Genomic DNA, 21,374 nt, shown 5'->3' with positions numbered 1-21,374 from the left:
GTCACTCTCGTGGGTACCTTCTCTCCTCCCTGAAGGTAGGCGTGAGCGGGCCGCCTATCGAGAAGGTTCGGACCCTTGGTCAGCGCAGGGCGGGACGCACTTCCTCTTCAGTGTGGGTGCACTGACGCTCTCTTCCCGGGGCGTTGGTCCTCGAGGTTCGTGGGGGATGGACGGAAGTAGGAAACCGTGTCCTGGCTGCATTTCCCAAGTTTGTCGGAGGCTGCGTGAGACTCCTCAGAAGATGCTGCTGAACCAACTCCGCCCTGGGAAACCGCTTTCATTTGCGTCGTCTGAGAAATGGGTATGTTTCGTACCAGCAACATGGAGCCAGGGGAAGCGGTCAAGGAGAAAGCCCCATAGCCGCTCTGTTCTCGTGCCGGGCGCCCTCGGAGACCGCTGGGCCCGCGCCTCCCGCCGCCCTGTGCCCTGCTGTGTGCTGCCGGCCTCGCTGTTCACCCCCTCTGTGCAGTCTGGATTGGGTACCAGGAAATGGACCCGCTCTGCAGACACCCTCTGCAGACCATAGCGCTGCTTCCTTCGAGTCCGTTACCACCAGCAAAAGGCCCCATTGACAGAACCGGGGAGACTGACACGAGCGTCTCCCCGTTACCTGGGTCCCCTCCGGTGGCCCCGGGCCACCCGCTGCCCTGAGCACTGCCCACCAAGTGCGGCTCAGAAAGGGAAGCACGGATGTTCCTAGTACCCAGGAGCGAGGCCACTGACAAGGCCCTTCACTGAGCGTAGAGCCGTGCTGTAGCGCGGCCTGCTCGGCCCTGTGCCTGCCCCACGGGGCTCGTCTCCGCGGCGCGTCTCCGCGGCGCCTCTGGTCCTCGTGGCTCTCCCGACAGTTCGCCTTGGGCGTGTGGGGGGACTCGGCCTGGCTTGCCGCTGGAGGTGGGCTGGTGAGGAGCGTGTCCCCAGGCCCCGGCCCCGCTCCGGGCCGACGGCAGCTGCTCACAGCAGGGCGGGAAGGCAGAGGGCACGAGAGCAGAGACGAGAACGGGGAAACTGAGTCAGAAGGGAGGGGGCTGGGCGTGGAGGCGTGTCTCCGCCGTGGGGACCACTGCTGTGTCTGCAGGCTGGGTTAGAATCCTCGGCAGGCCCTGGTTAGGGAGTGTTCACTGTGTTTTTGTGAGAGGAGAGTTTGGTCTTCTAGTTTCAGAACTTTTATCTTTTTTTTTTTTTTTCTTTTTGGGTCACACCCAGCGATGCTCAGGGGTTACTCCTGGCTTTGCACTCAGTAATTACTCCTGGCGGTGCTTGGAGGACCATATGGGATGCCGGGGATCGAACCCGGGTCAGCCGCGTGCAAGGCAAACGCCCTCCCCGCTGTGCTATCGCTCCGGCCCCCTAGTTTCAGAACTTTTAAAATGAGAAATTACTGCTGCTGTGCGTGTGCGGTGACTCGAAGCGTGGGATTCTTCTGTTTCCACGTTTGAGTCTCACTGGGTCGCTGCCACCTGGCCCAGTGCCTGGGGGCCTGCACAGGGGACCGTGTGGCACCCGGGCGGCTTCCATGGCCGACGGGAGCACAGCCCCGAGCAGGCTGGAAAAAGGTCGAAGAGGACAAGGAAGTGGAAGCACGACGCACCGTCCCTCAGTGAAATGCGCCTCGGGCGGAAGGAACCGTGCAGTGGAGAGGTGATTCTGTTCCTGGGGAAAGAGGTGCGGCAGAAAACGGCGCGTATCTCAAAGACGTATTCTTCCTACTTCAGATGTTAGCAGCTACCAAACACTGATCAATCACATCTAAAAATGTGAAATTGTTAATGTGGAAAAGAAAACAAGAATTGTATTTGAAAGCTTGTTTAGGTGCCTTTCTCGGCCTTTCCCCTGTGGTCACCAGAGATGCTGCTTTTCCTGGTGCACTCGCACTGGGGAGACAAATGACTTGGTGTTTGTTTTGCGACTAATTTCACGATGCTCTGTAACTCACTGGGTGTTTTCAAGGGTCTGAGTACACCGGGGACCCTCCGAGGGAGTATCACTTATTCTCTTGATTCTCGAGTGAAGCCGCCTGGTAAGAGATTGTTGAAATCGTATAAGCTGTTCTTCCAAGCAATAAACCTCACTGTTTTCTGTATTCCTTTTCTTCGTGTTTTATATGACGCAAAAATGCACGGAGACTCAAAGTCATGTCTTATCTGCTAAAGGTGCCATTCTGCCAAAGACAGACTTTTCCTCGACTCGCCGTACTGTGTCTGCCAGTTACGAGCAGGAAGTTCTGTATCTCACCTGACTTTTTATAATCTTAATAAGAATTGTGTATTCTCCATCCCCTCAATACAAAATTGAGGGGCCGAAGCCATAGCACAGCGGGGAGGGCCTTTGCCTTGCATGCCGCAATCCGGGCTTGATCCCCAGCATCCCATATGGTCCCCGAGCACCGCCAGGAGTGATTCCTGAGTGCATGAGCCAGGAGTGACTCCTGAGCATCGCTGGCTGTGACCCAAAACACAAACAAAAAAAAGGTATTTTCATTAATGTCTACCTCTTAAAAATGCCACAAGCTTTTCTTTGTCTCTTGAGTTTAGATTTTTTTTATTTTTTTGGTTTTTGGGTCACACCCGGTGGTCCTCAGGGGCTACTCCTGGCTCATGCACTTAGGAATTACTCCTGGCAGTGCTCGGGGGACCCTATGAGATGCTGGGATTCGAACCTGGGTTGGCTGCATGCAAGGCAAACACCCTCCCCACTGTGCTATCGCTCCAGGCCCGTCTCTTGAGTTTAGAAGTACACCTTTCTGTTGTTTTCGTTTGGGGGCCACACTTGGTGGTGCTCAGGGCTTGCTCCTGGGAATCTAACTTGGGTCGACTGCAAAGCCTGTGTGTATGTGTGCGTGTGTGTGTGTGTGTGTGTGTGTGTGTGTGTGTGTGAGAATCTAACTGGGTCGACTGCAAAGCCGTGTGTGTGTGTGAGTGTGTGTGTGTGTGTGTGTGTGTGTGTGTGTGTGTGTGTGTGTGTGTGTTTGGGCCACACCTGACGAGGCTCGGGGGATTATATGGGATGCCGGGGATCAGACCTTGGAGTGCAAGGCAAGTGTCCTTCCCGTGGACTCCGGCCTGAGTGGGAGCATTTTTCTCTTAGCTCTTAATTCTTTTTCCGTTCTTTGCACATTTTATACACTTCAGTTCTGTATCCTGTGGCGGATAATCCCCAGGTCTTGGTGCCCCAAACCCCGTCTATCAGCATGTTCGCTGAAGGCATGAACCTTCTCCTTTTGGGTGGGGCTCTTTTGTAGCTGGCCCCCTGGGACGAGAGAGCCTCGGCCCGGCATGTTCTGAGAGGCCTGCACTCGCTGCTCGGCTCGGAAACTCACCGGAGACATTCTCGCTCTCCTCGGCCTGGTTTCTCCACAGCCGGCTGCTCCCGGCGCCGACACCGGGCTCGTGTGCCCGGGCTCTGTTCACAGTGCTCGGTGCCCCGGGAGGAAGCGCCCTGCCGGGAGGAAGCGCCCCTGAAGCATCTTAGTTGTGGGAGGGAGGCGGGGAGAACACTTAAATAGGCCCGAGTGTGATCACACTCACTCACACACACACACACACACACACACACACACACACACAGGCACACAGGCACACACAGACACACATCATGGCTGTGGCCTTTGGGCAAGACAGTCTTAAACAGTTGTTTCGGGGAAGCCCCGTGGATGAGGTAATGCTCCAAATCACCCACAAGCAGAAAATTGCCTCTTGCAGCTTAGAGCCGAAGTAATTCCGTGTTGGCACTCGCCTGCCTCTGGGTCTCTAGATCCTCCTGCATGTGACTGGGTAATTGGCACAGTGAATCTGTCCCGTGATCTCGCACCCGAGTGTCTGCTGGTTCAGGCCAGGTGAGGCCGCTGGCGTGTGTGCGCCTGTATCGTGTCCCTCCGCCCCAGGACCAGGTCCTCTCTTCCCGGTGACCTAAACCCCTTGGTCACGTGACCCCAAGGTACCAAAGCAGATTCAGACGATCATGTTCTTCCAAAAACCATTTGTGCCTTGGCCACCAGCCAGAAGTAACAAAGTCCTTGCTGAAGCGTGACTGCCCTGACCCTCGCGCCAGGCAGACCCGGCTGAGGACTGACCGCGGCTGCTGGCACGCGCGTCCTTCCCTGCTGAGCCACCCCCCCCGCCCCCGCAGCTTCATTCCCAGGAAGCGCACGCGCGTGTTTCAGGACGGAGGGCGTCCAGGAAACGCGTGCCAGCACCACCGCCGCCCTGCTCGGGCCTTTCCCGGGGTCTCCCGCCCGATGCCCACGCCCCTCCGTGCAGCGGCCAGCTCACCCGCCTGCTCTGCGTCTGCACGTCCGTCTGCACTTCCTGGGCGCCGGGCGTCTGTGCAGAGCCGCCACCTGGGCTCGTGCAGGGCCAGGACGCCGGCTGCCCGGGGAAGGGGGGGGCCGGCCCCTTGGTGCCCACCAGCCCCGACTCAGCATCACTGGGGCTGCCCTCAGCTGTGTCTGCTGCCGGCGGGCCGCAGGCCCTGGAAACGGGACTGAAAAGGAGCCCTCGGGCGCTTGCCTTGCACGCCCACACCTGTGGTCTCCGCGCCAGGAGTGAGGGCCAGGGAGGACGAGGCCACGACACCCCAAAGAAAGCACAAAGGACAAACTTAGAGTGGCTGTTGGTGAGATTTCTGGCGTCTCCATCAGCTCCGAGTCCGTGCCCCTGTCTGGAGGTGGCTGCTGCCCCCTGGTGGCGCATCCACAGATGCGCGGGAAGGGCGCGACCCAGGGGACCAGAGGGCGTTTGTTTGCCTTGCCCGAGGTTGACCTGGGTTCGATCCCCAGCATCCCATAGGGTCCCCTGAGCACCGCCAGGAGTGATTGCTGAGTGCAGAGCCAGCAGTAACCCCTGAGCATCTCCGGGTGTGACCCAAAAAAGAAAAAAAGGGGGGGCTCGACCCAGATGCGTTGCGCTTTCTCAGGTGCTGGCTGGCATGGCTCTCTGCACGTGACCGCACGCAGGGCCGAGAAGGGCGGGAAAGGCCAGCCAGAGGGAGGAGGCGCACTGAGCACAGCCTCCCAAAGCAGGGGTGGAGAGCTGAGTAAACACGCCCTGCCAGTGTCCTGGATGTAAATTCCTTTTTTTTTTTTTTTAAAAAAATGAATTGTACACCAATGGGAGGGCTGCTGGCCCCTTGTTCCTTTCAGACAACTCCGTGTAAAATGTGCCTGGAGAAGGCCGTGAAATTTTAGGAGCCCCGAGTTCAGCCGCCCGCCCCGCACACTGGAAACAGGCGCCCGCCTGGCCAGGGCGAGACTGCAGGCGGGTGTCGGGGCGGGAAGGAAAGTCGAGGCCGCAGGAATGAGCGGAGCAGAGCCGGGGTGGGGGTGGGGGGGGACTCTGCAGCGGGAAGCCGGGCCCATGCGAGGTCCAGTCTCCCCGGTGTCTGGAAGACAACTGCGTGTGTGTGATGGGTGGGGCCGCCCAGGTGGGCTGCTCCGAGCACCGAGGAAGTGCCCTGCCAGGGGTGGGGGGGGGGGGGGGGACAAAGGCTGTGGCTCCCGAGGAGCAGTGGGAGCTGATTCAGCTTCAGCCCGGACAGGGGGAGGTCAAGTGGAAATATGAAGCATGTTGATCTCGGGGCCAGAGCGGTAGTGCAGTGGGTAGGGTGTTTGCCTTGTATGTAGCCGGCCCATCCTGGGTTCGATCCCCCCCCCCCCCGCATCCCATATGGTCCCCCAAGTAATTCCTGAGTGCAGAGCCAGGAGAGACCCCTGAGCATTGCCAGATGTGACCCAAAAAGCTGGAGGAGTGTGTGTGTGGGGGCTGTTGATTGAACTCCTTTGCACGATATTAAAGAATCATAATAAAAACAGTGGAAGCTAGGGCCAGGTGGGACAGCGCCCTGCGGCCCCGTCTTAGCCTGCCTCAGGGAGTGAGCCGGCGTGCTGTGAGCACTGGGCACCCCTAGATTCCCAGAGGGCACAGCCAGGCCCTGGGCCTTTGGATAACACGTAAGCCCAAAATGCAGGGTGCGAAATATTTCTGTCCTGGATTAATAACTGAGAATTGAGGGGTCGGAACGACAGTACGGTGGCCTCCTGAGCACCACCTGGGGTGACCCAGAAACAAAAACAGAAGCAAGTATTGGTCAAAAACAATGCATCAAATTGACTGGAATCTGGTCGGAAAAATAAACTATGAAACTTTTTGGAGACAACTGAAGAAACTTGATGCTGAGAAACCTCCATAGATGACACAATGATTTTTTTTTTGGGGGGGGAGGGTCTTGTGCCACACCCAGCGGTGCTCAGGGGTCAGTCGCTCCCGGATGGAACCTGGGTTGGCTGGTGCCAGGAAGCTTGAACCCCTGTAAACCCTCCGACCCCAAGACGCTGTTTTGGTGTCACCGGGCAGTGTCCCGGGAAATGCTGTTCTTCACCACGAAACAGAGGTTTATGGAGAACGTGCTAGGATGCTGGCTCTTTCTGCTGAAGAGCCGGCTTTGGGGGTGGCCACGACAGCGTCAGGACACGCTGCCCAGGCACTGGAGCGACACGGCGGCAGGGAGGGCACGAGCCTTGCTCCTGGCCCGCCGGTCCCCGGGATTGGTGCAGAGCCGGGAGTGGCCCTCAGACCAGGCTGTGCAAGAAGGCGCCAGTAACCCCCGGCGGCCCCCCTCCCCGGCTGAGAGGGAGCCCCCGCGGCGGAGGGGACACGCTGCCTGCCAGGCCAGTGGCTGAGGGTCAGAAAGGCCCAGGCCACTCGCGCCGTGGGCCGGTGCAGAGGCCTTTGCACTGTCCACCCACGGGCCGAGGGCTTCCCGCTAGTTGTTGGCCAGGGCGGGCCCTCGTCTGTGCACTGGGACCCCCATTCCAGGAAGGACGAAAGGCGGTGGGCCCCGCATGCGGGCGCCGGGCGAGAGGCCTGTGTCTGAGTGGGCTGGGCAGTGCCAAGGCCCCGGGGCCCCGCCAGGGAGAGTCACATTCCAGCCCAGCTCCAGGACCCGTGGACTCCCAGCCCCCCCCCGTCCCAGCACCCCCCAGCTGCACACCCCCAGGAAGACTGGAAGCAAGTGGCGGTCACGGTTCCGGCCTGCAAGAACGTGGGCAGGGCCCCAGCGACCCTGTCCCCACCCTCCGGGGGGTCAGGGGCGATGAGGGGGGCGGCACGAGGAGTCCCCGACGCGGCCCAGTGGAAGTGGCTCAGCCCCGTGGTTTTTCTACACGTTTTTATTTATTTATTTTTTTTGAACAGCTCGATCCTCTCGTGACAAGAACCCGAGGATGAATTAGTCAGTATAACATGTTTGTTTCTGAACAGCAACTGATCCTCACTACAGAGAACAAGCAAAAGACCTGTGGCACGTCATCTTTGGAAAGATCTTCTGCAAATTTTTCTTCTTAAAAAAAAAAGAAAAAAAATAGATTATGTAGGTCTCACAGAGCATGATGTGAAAGGACGGTGCGAGGCAGCTCCACGGCATCCACGCCACCCCCGAGTGGGGGCACATCGCCCAGGGCGGCTGGGCACTCGGACCCCCGAAATAGTCAACGTGGTTTGCAGACTCCAGGGAGGTTGCTCCCCCCCGCCCCCCACTGCACACCGGGGGGGTGACAGCTGGCACAGTGCCCCGCAAGCAAAGGGAAACTCGGATTATTCGAGAGACAGACCGGTGATTCTCATTTCTCAAATGGACAATGTATTTCATTTTTTAAAAACAATTTTAATAATACCAAGATTCATCTTTTCTCTAAAGTTATAAGAAAGCAAATATATATATATATAATATAATATAACATATAATGGTAATAAATAAAAAAAAAAGGCAAACCTGCTCAGGTATCATCCAAGACATACATGATCACATTCAGAAGAAAAAAAATTCAAACAAGATTTAGGACACATGTGCACACGCGCTCGAACACACACACACACACACACACACACAGTGTACACTTGGTATGTGACGGGGACGTGCAGTCGACGGGGCCCGAGGCGGGCTAATACTGCCCGTGTGAAGCGTCCCTGGAGCGCCTGCAGGTAGCCAAGCTGACCGGCCTTCCCGGGGCTGCTCTGTCCAGACTCGCCGTCCCCGAGACGGCCCCCTGCCTGCCTGGCGTCCCCCATCCTGTACCTGGTGCTCCCGTGTGAGAGAATCGAGTGACGCCCCCTCCGCCCCCTCCCCCCCCCCCCGGGGAGGCGAAGATGACTGTCAGCTGAGGAAGGGGGGTGGCTGGTGCTTGCCAACTCATGGTGGAGGAGGAGGGGGCAGGGCTGGCGACCCTGTCCGGTCCCGGCCACCGAGACACCAGCACGGCCGGCTGCAGTCAGAAAGCCCCTCAACACCGCCTGATGGAAAACCCCCGGGTCGCGGGGAGGGGCTGCGGCCAGGCCGCCTCCACCAAGCAAAATGACAGACAATGAAGAAGGCACAGGAGAAAACTCAGCATCCGTCAGCTCGAAACAGGACCGAAGGCAAAGGGGAGAAACCCAGCAGAGAGAGGGGTGGGGGGGGGGGGAGAGAAGGAACCGGGGCGGGCACCCCCAGCCCTCTGCCGGGAGCCAACTGGCCCTGCCGGGAGCAGAGAGACAAAGGGGACCCGGAGGGGCAGGGGCGAAGTTTCTCAGAGTCTGAGTAGTGTCTGAGAAAATAAAGCCTTAGGAGAGAAGGCGGAGGGAGGGCGCCAGCCTCTCCTGCCTGTTGACCTCACCACGGACAAATACGCCCCGGCTTGAGGAAGCAGACGGACGGACAGAAGGTGCAAGAGCCAAATCATCTCAAAGCCACAGCAAAAATAAATACAGCATTATTTCTAAGTTAGATCTGGTCAAAAAAGGCACAGTAAAATCATCCTTTATCTATGTGCAAGTGAGCACACACACACACACACACACATACACACACACACACACACACAGAGCACTTCTACACAGAGATACAGAGTTTTGTTCACTTTGGAGGGCACAGTGGTTCTGAATCCCAAACTTACTGTGCAGGAGTCACCATGGAGAGTAAGCTCCTGCTCTCACCAACTCGAGGATTGACTTTTGGCTCCCACCCGCGGTGCTCAGGGCTCACTGCTGGGGACCGGTGTGGTGCCAGGAATAGAGTCGGGCCGGCCACGTGTGAGACAAGCGCCCCCGAGCCCTGTACTAGCCCTCTGGTCCCCAACATTAGTATTTAAGGTACCGATTAAGGCAAGTTTTTAGCTAGAAACACAGTTTGTTTGCTTCCAAACATCCTGAGTTAGAGGACAGACAAAGGGAGAGGAGTGTGGTCCAATTTGTCGAGGAATATATCGGTCAAATGGGTCTGTAAAGTAAAGGTGCTTTCAATAAAATAAAATTAAAAAAAAAAGAAATCCGATGCTTTTCCCTTGCGGCGCTGGGTGCCGTGTCCGTATCAGACCGGCCACTGCTCTGGGGAACAGCGCCCTCTGCCTGCCGCCTCCCCACTCTGCACCCAGACACGCAAGCTCAGTGATTCACATTCTAACCACCTCCAGAATGGATGCAAACACCACTGTGAAAACACAAGTGTTTTTTTTTTTCCCACTTCCTAGGAGACGCACGCACACACACACACACACACACACACACACACACACACACACAGCTGTAGTGGCAAAGGCAAGGCAAGGTTTGATGCTCAGTTTTCACTCAAGGAATTCTGTATCTGTCCCACTGTGAAGCGTGCGCTGACATTGTTGCCCTAAGAACGGGACATGGCCAAGTCCTCCCGGGGTCCCCCCACAGAGCACTGACCCAGGGGAGCTCAGCACACAGTGACAAAGTGCAAAGATCCGCTAGCCTCCTATGTACAGCTGCAACAGCAGAAAGGCTGTGTGGACACCAAGAATTCGCCCCAGCCACCCCCGTCCCCACGCCCTGTCCCCAAGGCTGCTGCCGGGGATCCTCTTTCAGGGTCGATGCGTGTGGCAGGGGGACGGCACCGTCCAGGAGCACAGACCACCCCCGGGAAGCCGTTCATCCCCCGAGCAAGAAACGAAACAGGCCAACAAGGCCTGGCTGAGGAGAGGATGAGGACCCGGTTCGTCCCACAACTGGACGCTGCCCCCCGGCTCCACGGGGACCAAGGACGTCAACAGACACCCCGTCGTCCACCAGGACCACCGGTGTCCCTGTGCCCAGCATGGCTGCCGCCGTTCCCGGGGGCGGGCTGGCTAAGGCACCTCTCCCGGGCTGAAGCCTCCGCCCGCCCGCCCGCCCGCCCCCTGCCCTGCTCTATCTGCTCATCAGAGTGGTTCCACGCGTCACGTGGGGGTCAGGCGTGCGACGGGGAGAGAAGACCCTCTCCCCCGGGTCCCGGGACTCACGCACTCGGCCCCAGTGGCACGGGGAGAGCAGCCAGGCCCAGGGCGGGAAGGGGAAAAGCTCCGTGGGTGGGGGGGGGGGCACTTGCCCTCCGTGCTAACCCGTGTGCAAACGCTGCTGCCGCTTTCTGACAGGGACCGAGAGAACTGGCTTCAGAAAACACTGCGCTCACAATAATGCTTCCGAGAGATCCCCCGCGTCCCGCGGGCGAGCGTGTGCGGCGGGAACTCTGACCGTGCGCTCCCACTTCCGCTCACTCAAAATGAACTGGTCTGACGCGCCTGCCCCGGCCCTGCGACCGAGGGGGACCCACGCGTCTCTCCCGTCCCGCCGGGTCTGGCTGGCTGGAAATACCCCGGACTGAAGGCATGTGGTGATGGGTCTTTTTTTTTTTTCTTCCTGGTCTCACCCCATCCCCCTCTCTTTTTTTTTTTTTTAAAGACTAACCACCCCAAATCCCCACATCTTCTCAGTGAGTTTATTTCTTCTAGACAACTAAGGGTTCTGAGGGTCTAGGTTTTCTATAAATATAAAAGGATTTGTAGCAGAAAAATAGAGCCTCTCTAGAAAGTAGATTTCATTTTCCTTTGTTCACTGACAAAACTGCGTTGGCTTTAGTTATTACCACAGAGCCACCGGCCGAAGACCCGGCCCCGAGCTCCAGCCCCCCGCGGGCTCCCTCCTTCCTGGGGTGGGCCCTGGGCGAAGAGGGGGGCCGGACCTCTGCTCGACTCTGTGATCAAGGCCAGAAAGTGTGGTGCGATGGAGCCTCTCCCAACACGTGTTTCAGAGATGACTGCTAGGAGTCCATAAAACACGTATCCCACCCAGAACTTTCTGAAAGGAAATAACAACAACAAAAATCGCTCACAAAACCCTGCAACAAAATCCGCTGTGGGAAACGCTGGCCCGGGAACGGACCAGCATGGCAACGGGAGATGGCGCGGGTGTGCTTTGGGAGTTGGATTCCGCTCCCCCTCATCCCACCTGCAGTGCGTCCTGGCGGTCGAAACATGGCGGAAATGGTTCTAGAGCAGCCACAGGCCCCCGGCGCACTGCTGCCCGTTCCCCAGGGAACCGAGGTGGCGGCGGGTCTGGGCCCTTCGCCCCCCGCTCCCGTTGGGCCTTCCGTGTGGACGCAGCTCCCCAGTCCACACGGGCGAGTGCCCCGGCCCCCTCGGGGCTTCTCCGGGGCCGGGCGAACTGGCGAGGCAGCGTCGAGAGCGTGTCAGAGGCTTCCAATGTGCAAAGAGCTCCCGGGCGTCCATCCCCGCGGCCTCTCGGGGCGCCCGGTCAGGGTTTCAGCTGCTGGAGGCCCTGCCTTGCGTGCTGCACCAGGTCCGCCAGGCTGCTGTTGAGGGCCAAGGCACACACACTCGCGCCGAGCTGAGCGAGAACGTCTGCAAAGACCAGAGCCGAGTGAACATACTCGCACACGCAAAGACACACACACACACACACACACACACACACACAATCAAGGTACCAGAAACTATTTGCATGAATTTCACTTTCGGTTACACACACACACACACACACACACACACACACACACTCTCAAGCTACCAGAAACTATTTGCACAAATTTCACTTTCGGTTGCGTGAACTACATTTTTCTGCAATTCAAGAATCAGAGCGAGCTTTCTCCGATCTGCTCCAGTGCCCTGCGGCCCCCAAGTCCTCTGCCATTGTGGGGCGGGGAGGATGCAGCCTGTGCCTCTTAGCTCTGTGGCTGGCCCTGGGAAGCTCAACACTGACACTTCCATGTACTGAAGGCCCGGGTCATGAAACACACAAACCCCACGCATCAAACACCCAGTGTTTAGGCCCAGGGGCTTCTATCCTGATTCACTTTCCTCTGGGCATCAAACACTCAGGGTTTTATTGATTATTATTATTATTTTTTGCAGGGCGGGGGGTGGGAGGCGCTTTCTGGGTCACCCCCGGCAATGCTCAGAGGTTACTCTTGGTTCTTCTCTCAGGAATTACTCCTGGCAGTGCTCAGGGCACACGGGGGATGCTGGAGACCCAGCCAGGGCCGGCTGTGTGCAAGGGAAGTGCCCTCCCCACTGGACGAGGGCTCCGGCCCACACGCAGGATTCGGGCTCAGGGACTCCCGGCTCAGGTTCACTCTTCTCCGGCCGGCTCATGCCTGTCCCTTGGCGGTTCCTCTACCTTTGCTGCCCTTCAGTGTGGGCGCCAGCTAGGAGTGCCGCGACTCTTTCTGTTTGTTTGGTTTTTTTTTTTTTTTTTTGCTTTTTGGGTCACACCCGATGATGCACAGGGTTTACTCCTGGCTCTGCACTCAGGAATCACTCCTGGCGGTGCTCAGGGGACCATATGGGATGCTGGGATTCGAACCTGGGTCGGCTGCGTGCAAGGCAAATGCCCTGCCTGCTGTGCTATCGCTCCAGCCCCGACTCTGTCTTTCTGAGGGTCACACCTGGTGGTGCTGGCACGGAGCACCTGAGCGGCTACACTCTCTCAACAGCCCCCTCGCCTCTGCTTTCAAGAGGCAGATACTCGAGACCCGCTTACTGGGTGCTACTGAGATTGGGAACAGAGACCTGCCTTCCTGCCAAGGAGCTCGAGAAGGAACTGCACCCAAGCTAGGAGGCAGAATGGAGGCAAGGCAGGAAGGGGGCCTTCCTCGGGAAAACTAAGCAGGAGCACTGGTTATAAGCACCTCACCCGAACTACCATTTTTTTTTAAAAAGTTTGTTTTGGGACCACACCCGGCGGTGCTCAGGGCTGGCTCCTGGCTCTTTCTCAGGGACCACTCCTGGCCGTGCGTGGGGGCCCACGTGGGACTCCGGGGATTGGAACGGGTGGGCCGCGTGCCAGGCAAGCGCCTTACTCGCTGTATTCTCTCTCCACCCACCGGGCTATAATTCTTGGAAAGAACGGCCTAAAGGCAGAAAAGAGAGCCTGCACCCCTGTAAGCAGGGCTGCGGGCCGAGGGACACTGGTGAGAGGTAGTGACGCCAGAGCACTGTGAGCTAGGGCATCACTCCCAACGCGACCGCAGGCCCCGGGAAAGGTGCCGCGACACCCGGGCCAGGTCACCTTTATTCTTCCGCGCGAGGCCCTCTGCCTGCTCCCAGAGCTCGAAGGCGGTGAGGACGTGGGAGGTGATGGTCACGTAGGACGAGGTCATGTTCTGGATGGTGACGGGCATCCCGCTGGCCCCCACCCCGCCGGCGCTGGCGGGAGAAGGCGTCGGAGAGAGGGGCGAGGGGGCGCCCGTGTTCCTGGGAGGCGGGAGGAGAGAGACTTGGTTAGTGGCCTCGGGCGAAGGTCTCCTGCCCCCGAGCCCCAGAGCCCGGGAGCCCCGAGAGATGGGGCCGGAACGTCCGCTTCAGCGGCAGCGGCAGGGGCTGGCCTGGCCCCCCACCGCACGGGGGCTGGTCTGTACACACACACACACACACACACACGGGGGCAGGCAGGCAGGTCTGTACACACACACACACACACACCCAGCACGCTTGCCCACACACACACACACACACACACACACACACGGGGGCAGGCGGGCAGGTCTGTACACACACACACACACACAGACACACACACGGGGGCAGGCTGGCAGGCGGGCAGGTCTGTACACACACACACACACACAAACACACGGGGGCAGGTGGGCAGGTCTGTGTACACACATGGGGCAGGTGGGTAGGTCTGTATACACACACACACACACGGGGGCAGGCGGGCAGGTCTGTACACACACACACACACACACACACACGCACGCTTGTCCGTGGGGATGGCCGGGTCTCTCCTGCCGCCACCCTGGGTTGGCCCGATGCCACGGACGGGTCCTGGGTCTGCACCCCCGACTCCCCCAGACACCAGGACCCTGAGGCCAGGCTCTGCCCTGCCGCCTCCCTGGGTGCTGTCGCTCCCTGTCCCCCAGGGCAGGTTCCCGGCAGCCCAGGCCGGCCGCACGGTCCTCGGGGAGAACCCGCCAGGTGCTGCAGCCACCGACCAGCCTGGTGGACAGCAAGGGGATGAGTGCAAGTAAGTGCCTAGACCAGCGTGGCTGGGGGAGGGGTGCGTCTCCACCCAGGGGTGCGGGGACCGTGGGGGCCATGGGGGCAGCCTCGGGGTGCCCCAGGGCACTGCCTGTGTGTGCCCAAAGGGCTGCGGGGCCACCGGGCTCCAACAGTGGACAGCAGGCCGGGGCCTTGCCGCTGCCTGGCCGAGACGGGAAGTGAGTCGGGGAAGTGAGTCGGGGAAGGGAGTCGGGGGCGCCGTGTCCCCCCGCACAGGAGCCGAGAACACGACACCCCACACGAGGCCGCCTGGAGGGCGGGACCTAAAGGGGCACGTTGCCGGCTTCCAGGCCAGCCCCCAAGGCCTCGGGGAGGGGGCTCAAAAGTGAGAGGCGCCAACAGGCGGCCGGGGATTCCTCCTCTCCCACGGGCTCGTCCTTGAGGGCACGTGCGTGGGCGGGGGGCAGGACCAGGCGCTCCTCGAGGAGGGCGGGCCGATTCTTGAGCTTCCTTTTGACTTCAGACCCAGGGCCGGCCGTGCTCAGGGCCCCCTGGGCGGCTGCAGACGGAGCCGGGGTCCGCTGTGTGCGGGGAGACGGCCCTGCACGCCGCCAGCCCCGGAGCCTCGGGGACCCAGAGTTCCCTGCTCTGCGGCCTCATCTCCTGCCCAAGGACAAGCTGGACCCCAACCCTCGAGGCCCCCCAAAGACGGCCTGTCACAGGCGTCTGGGAAGTTCTGGTTTAAGGAAAGACCCCGAGGGTTTACTGACAGAGAAGCTCCTGCCCTGCCCCGTCTCCGGCGGCTCATAAGGCCCCACTCGGGCACGATCTGTCTCCCTCGGTGGCACTGCAACAGCGATCGCCTCGACTCACTGAGGGGGGAAGGATCTAAGTGTCGAAGAAGGTCACACACAAAGGCCACGATGTTTGCCTTAGGAACGACCGCAAAGGCCAGGAGCGAACGAAGCAGCCACTCAGCTCTGGGGGGCCTCTGGCCAGCCTCCCCGTTCGTTACCTGGCGATGCAGGGAGAAGGGGCCCGGGCAGCCTTGGAGGAGCTCTGGAAGTGCTCATTGAGGGCGCGCGAATACTTGAGGACGGTGTCCTTCTTGCAGCGGAACATGGCCATGTGCAGAAGGGACTGGCAGCGTAGGCTGTGGAGGAACAGGCGTGAAGGGAGGCACCGGGGCCCGGGGCCGCGTCGCCCAAGGGGGCGGGAGCCTCTGGCCTCCGCTGGGGTGGGGGTGCACGGTCAGCAGGCCCCCAAAGGACCCTCACAGAGTGCACGTCATGGCTCAGTCGCCAGAGGGGCATCGAGGTGGGAAGGCGCCCGCGAACAAGGGTACGAGATGGAGTGGCGAGCCCCCGGGGGAGACACGCCAAAGGGGCCATTTCGTGATTAACGAGTGCAGGGACCGACCTCGGGACCCCCCGAGTACCGAATCATTCGTCAAAGTTTTCATGTTTGAAAAAACCCAAACAGAGGGGCTGGAGCCATAGCACAGCGGGGAGGGCGTTTTCCTTGCACGCGGCCAACCCGGGTTCGATTCCCAGCATCCCATATGGTCCCCTGAGCACCGCCAGGAGTAATTCCTGAGTGCAGAGTCAGGAGTAACCCCTGTGCATCGCCAGGTGTGACCCAAAAAGCAAAAAATAATAATAAAAAAAAAAAACCCAAACAGCAGAGGCCAGGGAGTTACTGGCACAGCAGCTGGGCCCGGCCCAGCCCCCAGGACAGCCCGGGCAAGTCCACAGCAAAGCCCAAGTCCCCGGGAGGCCGGAAGGGGCCCCCGGCCTGCCCTGCAGACGACGGGGGCCGCCGAGCACTGCTGCGGGCTGCGGGGGCGAGACAGGAAAGCAGATGCCACGCAGAGCCAACGGAGAAAGCACGTACCACAGAACGGCGAACGCCTTCTCCTGGGTGCAGGCGGCGCCGGGGAAGGCCTTCAACGCCACGGCGACGCTGTCGGGGAAGAGCGCGCGGGTTAGGGTGGAAGGGGAGCGGCAGGAGACCCGCCCCGGGGCCGGGCCGCCTCAACCCCGGGTCCGACTTCCCTGCCCGCGTGGGAGTCAAGACCAAAGGGACGGAGGGTGGAGAGCAGGGCTGAGGCAGGCCGGGGAGGGGAGCGGAGGGGAGGGGGTCTGGGGAGTGGGGCGGGAGCCCCGGCACTCACCCCACAAGCTCCAGGGCCTCCGAGTACACGGCGTGTGCCGCCTTGGCCGAGGGCGCGTCGGCCTCCATGGCCATCCCGGCCTCGACGAGGGACAGAGCGGCCTCCAGGAGCCGCACGGCCTTGGCGACCTTGTCCTTCTGCAGGAGAGGAGCCGTCACGCGCGGGTGACCTCGGGGTGGGGACCCAGGCCGGCTCGGCGGGAAGGAGGGAGCCCCCTGTCTGGAGCATGGCCCCCGCGGCCCCGGGAAAGCTCCTGCACCGACTGCGCGGGAGGTCGGCCCCGTCCCGCGCTCGGGGTAGGAGGAACCACACACTCTCCCGAGCATAGGGCCGCCGGCGCGGCAGGACGGGGACAGTGTCTGCCGGGGGCCGAGCTGCTCGTGCAATGGCAGGGAGCACTGCGGCCTGCAGACACCCTGGACCCCCCAACTTGTGTATTCCCAGGGGACGTCGGGGCTAAGCGTGGCGGTGCGTCCCCGGAGACAGCAGGGATCGTGGGAGAGTCCCTGGAGGGGATGCCGACACGGGGCCCCCTCCTCCCCAGTCACAAGCCCCCTGCCCTTCCCCAGCCGCGTGAGACTTGGCCCACGAGGCTGTGTCACACGGCAGCGGGCGACCGAGACACTGCTTCTGTGGAACCAGCTGAGGGGCCAGTGCGGGCCGCGGGGGCTGGGCGGCTGCTGGCTAGGGCAGGCGGGGCCCCCGCGTGCTCCTCCGGGGCCCCCAGTGCCACACGTACTGAGTGTGGAGGCCGAGTGAGGCTAACGAAAGCCCCCGGGTCCTCACTGTTTGAGTGGGACAGAGCGTGCAGGGCTCAGACCGCCGCAGAGACCCCCGAGTGGGTTCCACCGTGGATGCAGTGACGCCCCCGCCGGGAAGCGGGTCTGGAGCCACAGCTGGCGGGGCCCAGGGAAGCGTGTGGGGGGTCGGGTGGGCCCCAGGCCACTCTCCTGCGGAGCCGACTGTCCCCGAGTAGACTCTGCAGGCCGAGGACAGCGGGGACCACTACCTGCCCCCACTGGGTGGCCCTCACTCATTGGGGTCAGTCCTCCGGGGCTCCAGGGTCACCTTAGGATGCCAACAGGCTACCTACACCCCCCTCCCAGAGTGCTTAGGGTGGGGGGACACAAACCCACACACTTCCGGTACCAGAACCTGCTTCCCACGAGTCGAGACGCCATGCAGCGGGACAAGGAGACCCCGGGAAGCCAACGAAACAAGCAAACAGGGGGCTGGGGCAACGGCACAGCGGGGAGGGCGTTTGCCTTGCATGCAGCCGGACCCGGGTTTGATTTCCAGCATCCCATATGGTCCCCTGAGCACCGCCAGGAATAATTCCTGAGTGCAGAGCCAGGAGTGACCCCTGTGCAATTGCCAGGTGTGACCCAAAAAGATACAAAACAAGACAAAAAAACCAAGCAAACAAAACTAGCGACAGAAAACCGAAATCCACCTGGGGAAGACCCTCGAGGGTGCCCTATGGGCCAACAAGACTGCCAGTGCCCGGCCGACTCACCGTGTTCTCTGCTTTCTGCTTCAGCCGTCTGGCCTCCTTCATGTGGATGTCAGCTCGTTGTCTGAAGGAGAAGAAATGCTCAGGGCTCAGGCGCGGCCCGGAATGGGCTGGGCCAGGTGGGCTGGCTTCTGAGGCCCAGGGGAGTGGGGAGGGAGAGAGGGAGATGGGAGGGGAGGGGAGGGTAGGGGAGGGAAGGAGAGAAGAGGAGAGGATGGGAGAGGGGAGGAGAGGGGAGGAGAGGGGAGGAGAGGAAAGGAGACGAGAGGAGAGGAGAGGAGAGGAGAGGAGAGGAGAGGAGAGGAGAGGAGAGGGGAGGAGAGGGGAGGAGGGGAGGGGAAGGGAGAGGAGGGGAGGGGAAGGGAGAGGAGGGGAGGGGAAGGGAGGGGGTGAGGAGGGAAGGGGAAGGGAAGGGAGAGGAGGGGAAGAGAGGAGAGAGGAGGGGAGGGGAGGCGATGGGGCTGGGGGCAGGAGGCAGAGACTCACTTTTCCGGCTTCCCGGGAGGCCTCCCCGGCTTGGGGTTCCCGTTGGGCAGAGAAGGCACCGGGAAAGGGCTGGGCGTGTCCCCAGAGGAGCCCTGGGAAGGATCACGGCAGGATCAGAGGCCCACACGCCCCGGAGGCGCCGGCCCACCAAACCAGCCGTGACTCCCCACAATTCCCCCCTGCAGGCTGGGCTCGTGCCAGGGACTCAGTGAACAGCCCCTCAGCCAAGGCCCAGGGAACAGCGTCCCAGGGCTCCTCACACACACACACACACACACACACACACACACACACACCATAGGCAATAACTGAAGTTGAGATCAAGCACCCAAACCGAGAACTAGCCAGTGTGGTCCCTGCAACCAACCCATGTTCGTGGAAAGAGAGGAGAAGACACTGGGAAGGAAACTGGCGGGAATTTAGTGCGGAAGTCTATTTTAACTTCCCACCAGTCCCCGAACCACGTTAGGACTCAACCAACATCTAAAACTGTCATAACATGAACTATCCTACATGCCCTTTAAAAACACGTGACTGGTTTTTATCTTAGAGAAAATAACCAGCTCTGAAAGCAATGTGAGAATTATGTTTAGTTCCTAATAAAAAAAATCGTGTGTGTGGATGTGTATGTGTGTGTGCCTGTGTGCATGTGTGTGGGGTGTGTGCGTGCGTGTGTGTGGTGTGTGCATGTATATGTGTGTATGGTGTGTGTATGTGTGTGCATGTGTATGGGGTGTGCGTGCGCGTGTGTGCACGTGGTGTGTGCATGTACATGTGTGTGTGTGTGGTGTGTGTGCATGTGCGTGGTGCATGGGCACCTGGGCCGTGCTCGGGGCACTGTGCAGAGCTGGGCCGAGTGGGCTGAGCCTGGCGGGGGGCTCGGCGAGTCCCTCCCTGCCTGCATCTCTCCGAGACGGTTCTCGGGGGGCGGGGGGGGGCAGCTCTGCGAGCCCACCGGGGGCTCCCGCTCACCTTGTGCTCCGTGGCGCTCGCGGGGCCCCTGCCCTCCACCTTCCTGTGCTTGGACGCGGCGGGGTCCTTGTGGCCGCCCTTGGCACTGCTGGCGCCCCGGGGTGCATCCTGGCCGCCGGGCTCCGCCTCCCGCCGGGAGCGCTTCTGCGCAGGCTTGGCGGGCTTGTGCGGGGAGGGCGAGGCCCGAGGCGCAGGGGGGAGCATGTCCGGTCGGGAGCTCTCGGAGGGCGCCCGCGCCGCTCTGGAATACAGCATCAGGCCACTCAGGGGGGGCAGGGCTGAGGCCCGGGCCCGGGAGAGCCAAGTGGGCCCCGCGCTCCGCGGTGACACGGGCACACGGCAGCTCGCTCCGCCTCAGCCCTGCCCTCTGCGGGGACAGGGGCACACGGCAGCCTCTCTCCACCTCAGCCCTGCCCTCTGCGGGGACACAGGGGCACAAGGCAGCCTCTCTCCGCCTCAGCCCTGCTCTAGACACCCGCAGCTTTCCCGCCTCTGCTGCCTGGCACGGCACCGGTGGGCACTAGCTCTCATCAAGTCACTTCAGGAAGCGACTTCTTCTGAGTCAGGGAGTGGACAAGCGACCGTCCACTCCTTCCCGACAGCCCCGACTCTCCCCGACACACTCCCAGGGAGCCACCCTGCCAAGGGCCCTGCGGGTGCCGACTCGGCCCCCGAGAGCGAGCGCAGACCCCAGAAACGGGGGCGTGTGTGCGCCACAGTGCACGGGCCGGGCCCTCTCTGCTCCCAGTGGCACCGTGCCCTCCGCGTCCTGCAGTGCTCCTTTAGGAAGACGGAATCGCCGTGGTCTGGGGAACGGCCGTGATCCAGCGCGGCCCGGGGCCCCACCCGCTGCCCGCTTGGGGCACCCAGCCATGCCACGGACCCCGCCATGGAAGGAGGCTGTGAGCCCCGCCAAGACGGGCCCTGCCGGGTCCTGCCGCCCCGCCCCCCCCTCCCCTCGGCCCCCCGCGTGCTCACTTGGCTTTGGAAGACTCCTTGCCGGGAAGCGAGGGGGACGGCTGCGACTTCGCCTCCTTCTCCAGCCTGGCCCTCTTGCTGTTGTGCTCCCGCTCGCCTTCACCCTGTCACACAGCAGAGCAAGCGCACCGTCACCAACACAGCCCGAAGCCCAAGAGGCCTCCGGCGCAGACGCCTGCTCCTCCGGCCGTGCTCCCCGAGGACACCGTCTCCCGCTCTCCCCACGCCGGGGGGCCCAGTGGGCTGTCGCCAACACGCACTCTCGCTCCCGCTCTCCCTTCACACCCAGGTAAGCCTCAGTAAAAACTACCTAGGTCCGGGGCTGGAGCAATAGCACAGCGGGTAGGGCGTTTGCCTTGCACGCGGCCGACCCGGGGTCGATTCCCAGCATCCCACATGGTCCCCTGAGCACTGCCAGGAGTAATTCCTGAGCGTAGAGCCAGGAGTTAACCCCTGAGCATCACTGGGTGTGACCAAAAAAGAAAAAAAGAAAAAACAACTACCTAGGTCCATGGCATACATGCACTTACAGAGAAAAAAAAGAAAAATCCGGAAAGTGGTAAGACAAATCAGATCCTGGAAGGCATCGCTATGTGCAAGGAGCCACCGCACATAGCGCTGGGCTGAGGGGCCGGGTCAGCCCCCCGAGCCGAGGGGTTGAGGCTCCCCAGTCTGGCAGGATGAAGAAGCAGAACTGGGCACCAAGTCTCAGGGCCAGTATACATGCAGACTCGCGTTAGGTGGTTCCCGGGGTGAGGCCGCCTCCGGCCCAGCGCGGTCTGCTTCCTGGGGCGGAGGGGCGTGGTGTCAGTGACCCGGGAAACGGCTCCGGAGATGGCTGGTCTCGGCTGAGCGAGACCAAGACTCAACCTCAGCAGCGAAAACAGAAACGGCAAACTTCGCAGCGGAGTGCTTACAGGTAAGTTTCTCCTAACGGAGAGTCAGAACACTGTCGAGGAAGCAAGAGACTGAAAAATGCCCTA

The 21,374-nt window shown here is 61.0% G+C and overlaps 1 protein-coding gene across 3 annotated transcripts in view; it reads right to left on the bottom strand.

The window, feature by feature from the left end:
* Positions 1-7,153: 7,153 nt before the first annotated feature.
* Positions 7,154-21,374, bottom strand: part of AFF1 (ALF transcription elongation factor 1) — a 143,052-nt gene continuing 128,831 nt past the window's right edge. For all 3 annotated transcript variants that reach the window (XM_055137931.1, XM_055137932.1, XM_055137934.1), the window contains 9 exons: positions 20,392-20,495; positions 19,414-19,654; positions 18,442-18,533; positions 17,959-18,019; positions 16,443-16,579; positions 16,163-16,231; positions 15,285-15,422; positions 13,338-13,522; positions 7,154-11,671 (listed from right to left, as the gene is read on the bottom strand). In XM_055137931.1, coding sequence (XP_054993906.1) covers positions 11,565-11,671; positions 13,338-13,522; positions 15,285-15,422; positions 16,163-16,231; positions 16,443-16,579; positions 17,959-18,019; positions 18,442-18,533; positions 19,414-19,654; positions 20,392-20,495 — 1,134 coding nt within the window. In that variant the 3' untranslated portion in view covers positions 7,154-11,564. The remainder of the gene's footprint in view (positions 11,672-13,337; positions 13,523-15,284; positions 15,423-16,162; positions 16,232-16,442; positions 16,580-17,958; positions 18,020-18,441; positions 18,534-19,413; positions 19,655-20,391; positions 20,496-21,374) is intronic.

This window comes from Sorex araneus, chromosome 5 (genome assembly GCF_027595985.1).
Source record: "Sorex araneus isolate mSorAra2 chromosome 5, mSorAra2.pri, whole genome shotgun sequence".
Classification (NCBI taxonomy): domain Eukaryota; kingdom Metazoa; phylum Chordata; class Mammalia; order Eulipotyphla; family Soricidae; genus Sorex; species Sorex araneus.
The sequence above is the reverse complement of the archived record's forward strand: the minus strand, read 5'-3'. Positions and strand labels throughout refer to the sequence as shown.